General features: G+C 40.2%; 1 protein-coding gene across 1 annotated transcript in view; it reads right to left on the bottom strand.

Annotated features, from left to right (window-relative positions):
• Window positions 1–200: 200 nt before the first annotated feature.
• MKLN1 (muskelin 1) overlaps window positions 201–11,807 on the bottom strand; it is a 57,778-nt gene continuing 46,171 nt past the window's right edge. The window contains exons 15-18 of the mRNA XM_066592131.1: window positions 11,000–11,139; window positions 8,947–9,049; window positions 6,054–6,108; window positions 201–5,671 (exon numbers count right to left, since the gene is read on the bottom strand). Coding sequence (XP_066448228.1) covers window positions 5,550–5,671; window positions 6,054–6,108; window positions 8,947–9,049; window positions 11,000–11,139 — 420 coding nt within the window. The 3' untranslated portion in view covers window positions 201–5,549. The remainder of the gene's footprint in view (window positions 5,672–6,053; window positions 6,109–8,946; window positions 9,050–10,999; window positions 11,140–11,807) is intronic.

Raw genomic sequence — 11,807 nt, 5'->3', positions numbered from 1 at the left:
TGTGTACAGGGTAATAAGTGGGCCACATGTGCCCATGTGAGTGAGCCCTTATACTCCCTCTACCCTGCCTTTCCCCGTTAAAGTCCCTACTGAATGCATGCGGCGGACTACTTGTGACAAGGGTGAGAAGACTACGAAGCGCACACAAGTAGGATATCTGATGCAGTTACATTTATCTTCAGAAATGAAAAAATACCAGGTCAGCTTCTAAAAACTTCTTTATTTATATATTAAAACATGATAAAACCCGCATATAACTTTATGCCCCCACAGCATATGCGCTTCAAAGCTCTAAGGCTTCTTGATCACAGCCTGGTGGCCAAAACCATCACAGTCCCATTAAAAGCCCCATTTCAACAAGGTGTAACTTCTGTTGGTAGGTGTATAGTAGGACACTGTAGCAAGTCCTTACTTATCACAGTGCAGTAACAGAATGGTAAATTCAAATCTGCTGTTTTTAGTCTTCACCTGCTGGCCCACTGATGTGGAATCTGTAGCTAGTTATATTTAAGGTCTTTAGGATATTTGATATTAACCCTCTAACAGTTACTTTAAAATTGGAAAGGTCCTTCCAAAAAATGTCAATTATACATTTAGAATTTGTGTCTCCTAAAAATATTTGGCACATATATCAGTTGCCTTACGTCACTTTTTAAGTAATGGTGCTGTTAGGGGAGGTGACAGGGCTAGGTGATGTATTTTTATTATTTTATTTGTTTCTAAATATTCACCTGCTCCCCGTTCCCATGCCGTATGGAAATCTAATTACTTTCAGATTGCCGTAAGCATACATTGCCATACAAGTCTATGAGTGAGTGTGCACACAGCAATCTGGAGAGCGTGACAGTGTGGGTCAGTAGAGCGGGTGAAAAAACACATCGCCCGATTCCCTGCCCTGTCCCCTAAGAGCACCATAACTTAGATTATGGTGCTGTAGGGAAGGGAAAGGTTCCCTTTAAGAACCAGTAAAAAGTTTTCCATTTTGTGTCCCAGTGGTCATAACTTATTATTCTTTACTTATGCGCAATTAAAAAAAAAAAAAAAAGAAAAAGCAATTTTCCGTTGTTTAAGGTTTTTACAGCGTTTATCATTTGGTATAAATATACTAACTATTCTACAAGTCACTATAATTACAAAAACACCAAATTTAGAGAGTTTTACTACTTTTGCACAAATATAAACACTTTTTTCAAAAGCACTTTTTGTGTGTCACAGTCCAAGACCATAGAAACTATTTTTCCGTCAACAAAAACTGTATGAGAACTTAGTTTTTTTTTCCGGAGGACTTGTTTTTACTGCTACCATTTTTGAGGTATGACATTTTTATTAAAAATTCCGGTTTTAGAGAAATATAAATCGAAAACTGCCATTTTGGCTTTTAGATTTTTATTTTATTTTTTCACTTATTTGCTGTGTTTATTGTAATATTTTATAGAGCGGGTTGTTATGGATGTGGAGATACCAAGTATGTGTAGTTTATTTTTTCACTATTTAAAACATTGTGTAAGGAGGGGAAAAAAAATTCTAGAAAAACATTTAGATGCCACGGCTGGATTAAACAGCATGGAGGAGTGATTAAATGAGCAAGTGCTTATCTGCTTATTCATTTTCTGGGGGAAAAAGCCCCCATATGTGATCAAGTAGGTATTCTGATTTATAGGGGGAACACAAGTCCATGCTACCCCTCTTCTGAGACAGGGGCACAGACGGGAGAATCTTGCATCGTTCCCTGTTGCCCTCTCCCTCTACTCTGCACAGACTGAAGTGACAGCTATAAATTCAGTTTCCTGACCCCATTGGATATGGGCTGCAGCTCTGATTCTATCATTGCTAGGGACAAGCTTTTGGAATCACTATCTAGGAATCTTGATGTTAAAATCACATCAAAAACATTCTGGTAGCACCGATAGAACTTCAGCGTCAACTGTTTGAAGTTGTGTTTGTCCAAAATCGTAATGGCCTTCTCCTTTAGAAGGAACAGAGCTCGGGGTCATATAGACCGTCAAATAGAAAAGGTTGTGCTGTGCTTTTGTACACTTAGAGGATAAATGTTCTGCTGTAACTACAGAACATCTGCCTATTGATGGCAATAGTGAAAAGGACAACAGGGAAGGCAGAAACTCTGATTTATCCATGTCTAATCATTCAGTAACTTGTCCAACTAATGGGCCATTTACACAACGATTATGGTTAAAAATTTGTTCACACAAATGGATTGGAGCGATAATCATGTACTGTAAAAAAAAAAAAAATTGCATAAAAACTATTGTGTAAATGCTCCTCATTCAGTACTTAACATAGAAGGCGAAGCGCTGAGCAAGAAGTTAGAGAACCCAGCCATGAAGTCTGTCTAAATGCTCTGAACGAGTGCCAACGCTCTTAGCGGTGGCATCAGCGCCCGTGCATTTAGCCAACTGTTGTCCCGTAGAAAAGGGTCATAACCCACTGTAGGGCAGTATGAGCCTGTTCTATACATCATATTTATAATCCATAAACTGCAAGCAAATGAGAATAACGGTGAACGTATGGAAATATTCACATATTATATTCCCCCTGGATAATCTTCATTGGAGCACAAAATACAACAAACGTAATGCCCTACATAAGCAAGATAAAATTTAAGTTTAATGAACGAGGCAAATCGAAAGAAAATGTGCAAGCTCCTATTTGACACGGCTGCTACAAAGAAATGTGGACACTTGGCCATCTACAGCCTTATTCTCACAATTGTTGAATATGGTCCTTTTTTGCTCTGTACTGAAATGCTAGGCCTTTATTTTGTCCTTACGTAGTACTTCACCAATATTCTTATCAACAGTGTCACATTTCTAAACATACTGGTAGGTCAGACACAGTCTAATGAGGTCAGTAGAGCCTAAAATATGAACTGGGGAGAATAGGACTTCTAAGAAAACCTTCTATTCAAGTTGCATATTCTAAAATATGGACTGTCTCAAACAGCTCTGTATTTTGGAAAGTCTACATAGAAAGTTATTCTAAAGAGAAAACACAACTGTGCGAATAAGAGCTAGGAAAAAAAAAACTAATTACTGGATATATATGCTTCAATGTCAAGCCCTTTGACACAGGCTGATGATTAAGCACGGACCTTTGGCCAACCATCGGGGAGTGTAAATATGCCCCCAATCAGCTGACTAACAAGAAAAGGTTGGTTCATGAGTAGTTTTGTCGTCGTCAACAGCACATCTACCCATGTGAAAGGGGCGATGCTGCTGACAAGGATGACTGTGTTGGTGACAATCATATTGGTTGTATTGGGGGATGAGCAATTTACTAACACCAGCCTGTGTAAAGGATATTCAAATGGTACTGATTGGACCATGTAAAAAATATTTCAAACTGCAATAGAAAAAGTTGGCAGCAAAATGAAAACCAATTTGAGACCGTATCCTTTCTTTAAAGCTACAGCAGTGGTTTTGGAACCAATAAAAAGAACAACCTTAATTTAAGAACATACTAAACCACTCCTATTACCAAAAGAGTGTTCATTGTCAAGATATACACTTCAAAATCCAACTCTTCCCTCAAAGTGTTAGTTTCCCCCTATATGACACAAAAGTGATCTTTTCTGGAATTGCTGTGACTTAAAACAAATGGCATCCAACAATGTGGCCACCATGCCCTCAGCGAACCAATTCATTGTTCCAGTCTTCTACAGAAAATACAAACTGGATCCCAAGTAGTTGCTGTGGCCTACAGGTCCCAGTACTCCGAGAGGTTGCTGATATTGTATTTGAAAGTAGGTGGTTTTGGTATGGTATCTCCCATACGTCACCGTAAATTTCATGAGTTACTCCTTAAACTACAGAATTTTACTTGGCATTAACTATTGTCACGAAGCAAGAGACTGACTTTGATATGGCATACAAGAATTATTAGTAAAACTAATAGATCAGGGGTGCACAACTTTTTCTGGTAAGTGGGCCACACTGCCATACTAAACCACAAGGGTATAACCCATTTGAGACATTTATGGTGGATCATAAATATACGCCATAAATCAAAGTTCCACTTTCGGGACTCCCACCTATTGGGGGAATAAGGGTCACCTTCCCCACCAATCAGTACTCCAGAGGAGGAGGCAATGCACGTGGCTCTCTCCATTGTAGATTATGGATGTCGACATAACAGCCTGGCATTTCATAAGTTCTATACACTATAACGAAGAGAGCTGCATGCATATATTGTGTGATGCCTCTAGGGTTTTTCTCACAACAGGCAAATGCTCACAAAACCGCTTTTACAAATGCTTGTGTGAGGTACCCGACTCATATACCACATTTCTGGAGTGCCAATAAAGAGCCTTTATTCTCCTAATACGGTATATAGGGACACAGACATGGCTACAAAGGGCATCCTTAGTCCTTGTCCTTGCCTTTCGCCCTGCTATATGCTACTCCTCATCACCCTGACCTGGAAACTACATGCGAGCAGCCACATTAAGATATTTGTGTGATTGGGGCTGCACAGAAAGGGCAGGGGTGCACAACATTCGTCCCACAATGCCAAATGTGAACAGCCAGTCAGATCAGAAAGAAGTAAAATCCTGAAGCAGTCTATAAAGTTTCCAGAATTTCCATTTGATCATGGTGTCCTTAGGAGTAGTCTTACAGTAACACTGCATTGCCCTCAGAGGTTATAAACACCTACTGCATCTCACCAGTCCATTGGAAAGAACTTAGTGTTATTACACATCCATTGGCGAATTCCTCTACCATATAGCGTGCCACTGCAGCATTCTTCTTTAATATGCGTTGAGTGAACTGTGTGTAAATGGTGCAGACTACAAGCCTTGTACTGGGAATTACAACAGCTTGCCCTTCCACCTCTTGTCCCAAGTCAAGTAACGAAAGGTTATGTGCTCAATATACATCGATCATGAATAAATAAGCACTATGTTCTGCAAATCAAATTATTACACAATGACTTTTGTTAATTTTGGCTTATAACTCAAGTTTCATACAACCTACAATTTTATATCCAAAAGTAAAGGCTGTGAAAACTCAAAATTAAAAAAAAAAAAAAAAAAGGTATATTTATATTCACATTCTTTATACAGAAAATACAGTAGCTGTACAGGAGGTCTGCCTTTTGTAACCCTCTTTTGCGCTTATTCTTCATTTCCATATGTTACTGTAACATACAACAAAAGCCCCCTTAGTAAACGCAAGAAAAATTATTATTGGGGGCGGGAGGAGGAGGGGCTTTCCGCTTACTATTAACAAAAATAAAGGCCAACACTTCATCCCAAATAGAGGAAGTCTTTGAAAGAGGAAAACCAAGTATTTAAATAAAGGGAGGAAAATAAGCAATTACCTTATATTCGGGCATCTGAAAAACAGAGGGGAATTTAATTTGGAAACCCTGCTGCAAATTAAAACAAGCAGCAAGACGACCCTATAGAAGAAGTGTGCATGTTCCATTATATAACGTTCACGCTGCTGTGCACATGTTGCATTTCAATTTCAGTTCCAATTATGCATATAACAATTAATAGTATTTGTCCATCTTTTTTTCAAAAACGTTCTTCACAGTATAATCAGATCAACCAAATTGCCTTTAGGTGGGGTCATACTGTCCGGGAAGAAGTTAACAAGTGTATCGAAGAGTTGTGTCCTCTGAGCATATGTGTGATCAACATCCGAGAACCCTGTGAATAGTAAGAAAAAAATATATAATTACCGACAGCTGTCCTCCCGCTGCACCAGTAGGAACTGGTTAAAACACTGTCCGTACTGTTAACCCCTTACATGCTGTGATTAATGTTGATTACGGCATTTAAATGGTTCACAGAGGGAGCACACTCCTTGTGATGTCAATGACCCGCTGCGATCTCATCGCGGAGGGCCTATGGGCTGCCATATCAAACGCCATTGCTTTTGAACAGAATAGGTCCCTGAATAACCCCTTTAAGACCAAAACATGCTTGGTCCTTAAGGGGTTACAGTAATGCTGTAGCAGAGAGTAGTTACTTTATACTGCCAAGAAACGACTTTGAAAGGTTAAATTATATTTACATTCATTTTACTTACCCAGAGGGGTGAAATCCTTGTTCGCTTTAAAGAGTGCAGATGGGAGCAGCTGAAACTGTACAGAGAAAAAAGAAACATTGTAGATTTGCAAGGTCACAAATGTACCCCTTCCCACTGTTTAACACCATAAAAATTGCTAAACATCTTTTTAGATAATTTGCTTCTTGTGTTCTTCGATAATATGTGTAAAACAGCACAGTTTTTGTTTTTATCTTAAATCCATCAGCGGCGTGTGCCGAATTCACTTTCATAGATATTACCTGCAGGACATGGAGCAGGGTAATGTGGCCTGGAAGGGACAGAGTCAGCTTCATGTCAGCTGTCAAAGAAAACCAGTCTAGCTTGCCCATAGCAACCAATCACAGCACAGCTTTCATTTCGCATTCTGCTACTCAAAATGAAAGCTATGGCCAAGACGGATAACTTTAGCTTTAAGGCAGGTGATATAACACTGTCCCATTAACTGCAGAACATGGAACGTCATCAGAGTACTGGTCATATGTCTTGGAGGCAAGTAGAAAAGTGCAGAATACACAGCCTGAGGGCTCTTTCACACGAGCGTATATCGGCCACAGTTTTCACGGACGGCTGATATACTCTACGATGCGAGATGCAAAAACTCATGAACGGGCGCACATTGCTGATTCTAATGGGAGGGGATGGAACAGGGGTGGTGCCAAGTGCCACCCCTATCCTGCCTCCTCTATTGCTGGCTGTGAACAAGAGGTGGGAGCTCAGCCCCGCCCCAGTCCTGCCCCTTGTCCGCAGCCAGCAATGCGAGAAGGTGGGACGGCGCTTAGCTCTGCCTCCTCCCACCCCCTCCCATTGCAATCTGCCGGAGGGGAGGAGAGAAGAGGGAGGGAGTTTATTAATTACGCTGCTAAACTCCCTCCCACCTCCCTTCTCCGGGCACTGTCATGGGCTCCCATAGGAGCCCATGCAGCGGCCGACGTATTCCAGCCCAAAAGATAGTTCCAGGACTATCTTTTGGGCCCAACATAAAAACGCCTGGCCGGGCGCTTTTATGTTGCAGGAATACGGCCATGTGATCTGATGCATTGGAATCCAATGCATCAGATCGTAGCGTATATCGGCTGGCCGTGAAAACAGCGGCCGATATATGCTCGTGTGAGAGCCCTAAAAAGGATGAACTACAAAACTGGATTCTTCACAGCTGAGGTCATAGATACGACTTGTTACTAAGGGGATAAAAAGTCTAATTACAAAATATATTCATAAAGCTTTTTCTGAAGACCTGTTAATAGCTTACAGTTGTCCCAAGGAGCTACCTCATTCAGGTTAATAGCCAGAACAGACAGTAGATCTTGAAGACCTGGACCATCAGTGCAATACTACAGTGTTTCCCAGTAAATAAGAGCCTGTCATTAACTTTTGCCCCAAAAGAGGCACTAGATCTTGTTTTCAAGGGAGGTCTTATTTACCCCATCAGGCTGCAGTTGTCGCTTCCCACAGTAGATTACTTCTGCATTACAGGATTCACAAATCCCACCTCCAGGAAGCGATGGCTCTGATTAGTTCCCAAGTGCTTCTCAGCCAATCAATACAGCACTCAATGAACCAATGCGATGGCTGTGGTTTGTTCATTGAGCGCTGCATTGATTAGCTGATCAGAGGCAGAATTATGAATTGACCGAGCCACGGCATTGATTAACCAATTCATATATTCCGCCTCTACAACACGATGTCTGTGATTGGTTCTTCCACCGCTGCTTCGCCAATCAATGCAGCACTTGATGAACTAATCACAGTCATCGCATTGCTTTATCATGCGCTGCATCGATTTGCTGAGCAGAACTCAAGAACCAAATCAGAGCAGTCACTTCCTGGAAGCAGGATTTATGAATCCTGTAACAAGGAAGTGATCTTCTGAGGCCAACAAGGACTACAGGATAGACATATCACTAATCAGCTACAGGCACTACCTTATTGTGCTCTCAGTGAGGGCTGCAAAAACATGGTGACAGTCTCTTTAAGCAGGACAAGGTGCCCACGAAAATAAAATGGTTATCTGTATAATGCATGGACATGTCAGGTCCTATAGAGCTGTTCTGTGCAGCATTACATCCATAAGTCTCAATAAAGAGACAAGCCTATTTAAGAAAACATTTGCTGATTTGGATGTATTACATCTATAAAAATGATGTTTCAATGTCTCTACTGAACCTAAAGTAGACGTGGTTTTCCCAGCAGCAGTCCTACAGTGGGAAGCTACAGCTAATACAGTTAACAGTTCACCTCACAAGTATATACTGCATGCAGCCATAGATTGTTATTGCTTGTATTGCCTTGTCTGTTGCAATTTTAATACATAGCATACACAAAAATTAAAGGTGCAAACAAAATAAAACCATGTAAGGCCTCCTGCAGATGGATGTCCCGCAGAATTTTCGCCCGTGCTCACTGCCATAGGATTGCATTACATAATGTAATCCTATGCACACAGCCACGAATTGTCCGCGTGAAAACATGTGCGGAAAACAAATCGCAGCATGTTCTATTTCTGTGCGGGTTTCGCAGAGGCCCACACAGAAACGGCACTAGTGACGTGCCAGCTCCGCTCTGCGCATGCAGCGGCTGGGCAGCAGCCGGCACATAGAAGAGCTGGGAGTCGCAGGAGCAGGTGAGCCGCACTGGTCACTGCAGGGGCACGGGTCAGATTCCGCTGCGAGAATTCTCGCAGCAGGATCAGACCCGGCCGTCTGCAGGCGGCCTTAATGTGTACTGTACTTAATGCCTCCCTTTCCAGTTGGTATACATTACAATGGTCCTTCTTTGATCACACAGAAAATGGTCATGGAAAGACCAAAGTACTGGGAAGAAACTGTTCTCTCATTGGAAAGCAATACAAGTAGGTAGGCAAATGTTTCCTCACCTCTTTCGTCTCTTCAGGGTCCGAATGATCCACAGTGACAAATAAATCATTCTGCAGATACTTTAATGCACTAATAGGCTCTGTCTGAGCGCGTTCTTCAAACCTGTAACAATTTCATTTCATTAGAACATACAAATGTAAAAAAAAAACTCATCGGAAAATACGGTTATTGATTTATTAGGACTATGGATATCCGGAAGATAGATATTTATATGTTCATTTTAACCAAATTTTAAAGCCAGACTGGACTGTCAAATGTTCCCTTCATGTTCCTACCAGCATTATTTATATTTCATTCTATTTTGTATGGAAATGTGTATTGTTATATCTTTTTACTGTATTAGGATTGCCCCACTTTTTATACATATTTCATTTGATTTGAGTGACCTTTCATTATCCCTTCATTATATACATTTAAACCATCCCTCTCCCCCCCCCCCCCGTTTATTTACATTTATCCATACTACTCACTAGTTTTTATGCAGTTTAGAAATCACTTTTTTTTTAGGGTTCCCTTTTATGTCTCCATGTTCCCTCTTATTTTACGTCTTTTACTTCATACCATTTTTTATTGTTTATCAGCACATTTCTCATTTTGTACATTATTGTAATGTTATTTTTTGTCCCCATGTTCTTTCATTTTATTTTAGCACTTCATACTATTTGTATTTTATGGATTCTGTGCATGATTGACACATTTTAGATACTGAATGCACCAAACCATCTTTATAATATGTATGACCTGTGTGCTATTCCTAAAGCAACTACGCTTTACTAAGATTGATCGAATAGTTGGCCGAAGTATTGTGCAAAATTTCGTATGAATGAGTTCCATGCTCAATTGCCGCTTCCGGGCTTTGGACCATAGCGGCGGAGCCTTAACACCTGTTCCGGCCACTTAAGCATAGGCTGAAGGTACGCTGGCATCACCTCCAGCCTTGAGGACGTGGTGTGCGTCACTTCCAGATCCAGCGCACTGTCTTTCCTGTCATTTTTGGGACATTTACCAATGAAGGTAATGACTAATATATCCATTATATAAACCACAACCATGGGCTACTGCTTGAGAAATGGGGACTGCTACTTTGTAACCCTGGAAACGCATTACAGAAGTGACATTATTTTACTGGTTGACTTCAATAAACCTTGGAAAATTTAATCAACACCGTGTTTTCCTGCACTACAGATCACTTGTACTTGGCAAATCTACCATTCTGGATTACAATGGGTTGGCGGAGGTCCAATTTGGCCTAAAGTATCTCTGCAGAAGTGACCCGCTTCCTTATGTTGAAACATTTATCTATCTAGTATAGTCCCTGAGCACCGCAGTTTTTTTTTTTCATTCCCCGATGCATCCTAACGCCAGACCATTGATTGGGTGGTTGTGATTGGGGCATTCCGTTTTTGGACATCTGTGCCGTACGAGGGATTAAACTAACATAAGGTGTATAATCAAGGCTAACCAAGTTGCTAGGTGTAGTTGTGCGCCCCATTTCCCGTGGTGACCCTACATCAGGCAAGTCTGTTCCTGCATTATCCTTTGCCGTTTAATTTTGGGAGCGTTGTCCACTTTTGTATATTTGACCTATATATCTACTGGATAGGTTGTCTAGGAAAATGAAAATTTCAGTTGGCAACCCTGCTACTGCTATTTCTATCAATGGAGAGATGAGAGGGCATAGAGTCTACAAAGTCAATAACATCTGTGAGAAGCAACGGAACAACCAGCAAGGTCAAGGAGTTACAGTCTACAGAATCAATAGGGCAGGATTTTGATTTATTTTTTTTAAAGAAGGCCATTTAGAGCAGTTGCTTCATTTTACATTTTGGAAGCAAATTAAAAAAAATATGAGTGCTGATATGTCCATAGCCTTTAAATAGTCAAAAGTCGTACTGGGAACACGTCATTTCAATGTTTACAAGTAGTTTAATCACATTATTACGTATTAAAGAATCAGCAGTTAAGATGACCTTGCCCTGACCAAAGTCTGCAAAGTACAATGCTGGTAAAACATGTAGCAGAGAAGATTCTTAAAAGCATTTTTTTCAGTACCTGTGTTTTCTAATGAGGTATTTACAGTGTCTCAACAAGTACTCTTTGGAAGGTCGACATAACTTCAAGGACCAGAAGTCATCTAATCGCATTTTCGGCGAGCAGGATTTTCCTGGATTTCCTCCAAAGAGATAATGAACCTATGAAATCAAATAAATAAATATCAGACCATAAACTTTAGCCAGAAGAGTCAGGAAGTGTTCTGTTCACACCCGATGTTATAACTTCTATTTATACAACATCCATAACACCTGATCCATCCCTTTCCCTCACAGCCTTACAAAATCTAATATAAAGAATCCACCCATTTGCTTTTTTGCCTGGATATAATGGAATGGCCGCACTATTTTGATAGCTGTTAAGTGAAAGAAACTTGGCCTGAAAGAACATTTGTTGGTGTGAACACAGCCTGAGACTGTATACAATGAGAAACAAGCCAAGTTTACAGATAATGCAGGGATTTTATAATAGCAGGGTTATGTGAACAAGATACATGGAAAAGGTTGTGAATGTGTGCTAATGCTGAGGACATGAACAATTGTTTTTTTTTTTAAACGCACTTCAGCAGTCCTAATTTTTTTTTAAGTTTTTGTTTGACAAAACTTTAAAGCTTTTTGTGACTCGCTGTACTTTACGGGTTTTTTAAACGAATTAATGAATGTAAATTAAAATTGTTTTAATTACAGGAAAAAAAGCAAATTTGTTCATTTCTTCTACAACATACACAAATTGTAGATTAAGATAAATGTATTGTATAGTTTAGAATAGTGTTATAATCATGACTATACCAGATCAGTGTATATTATTT

The sequence above is a fragment of the Eleutherodactylus coqui genome, chromosome 2 (assembly GCF_035609145.1).
Source record: "Eleutherodactylus coqui strain aEleCoq1 chromosome 2, aEleCoq1.hap1, whole genome shotgun sequence".
Lineage (NCBI taxonomy): Eukaryota > Metazoa > Chordata > Amphibia > Anura > Eleutherodactylidae > Eleutherodactylus > Eleutherodactylus coqui.
This window is presented reverse-complemented; position numbering and strand designations above follow the sequence as displayed.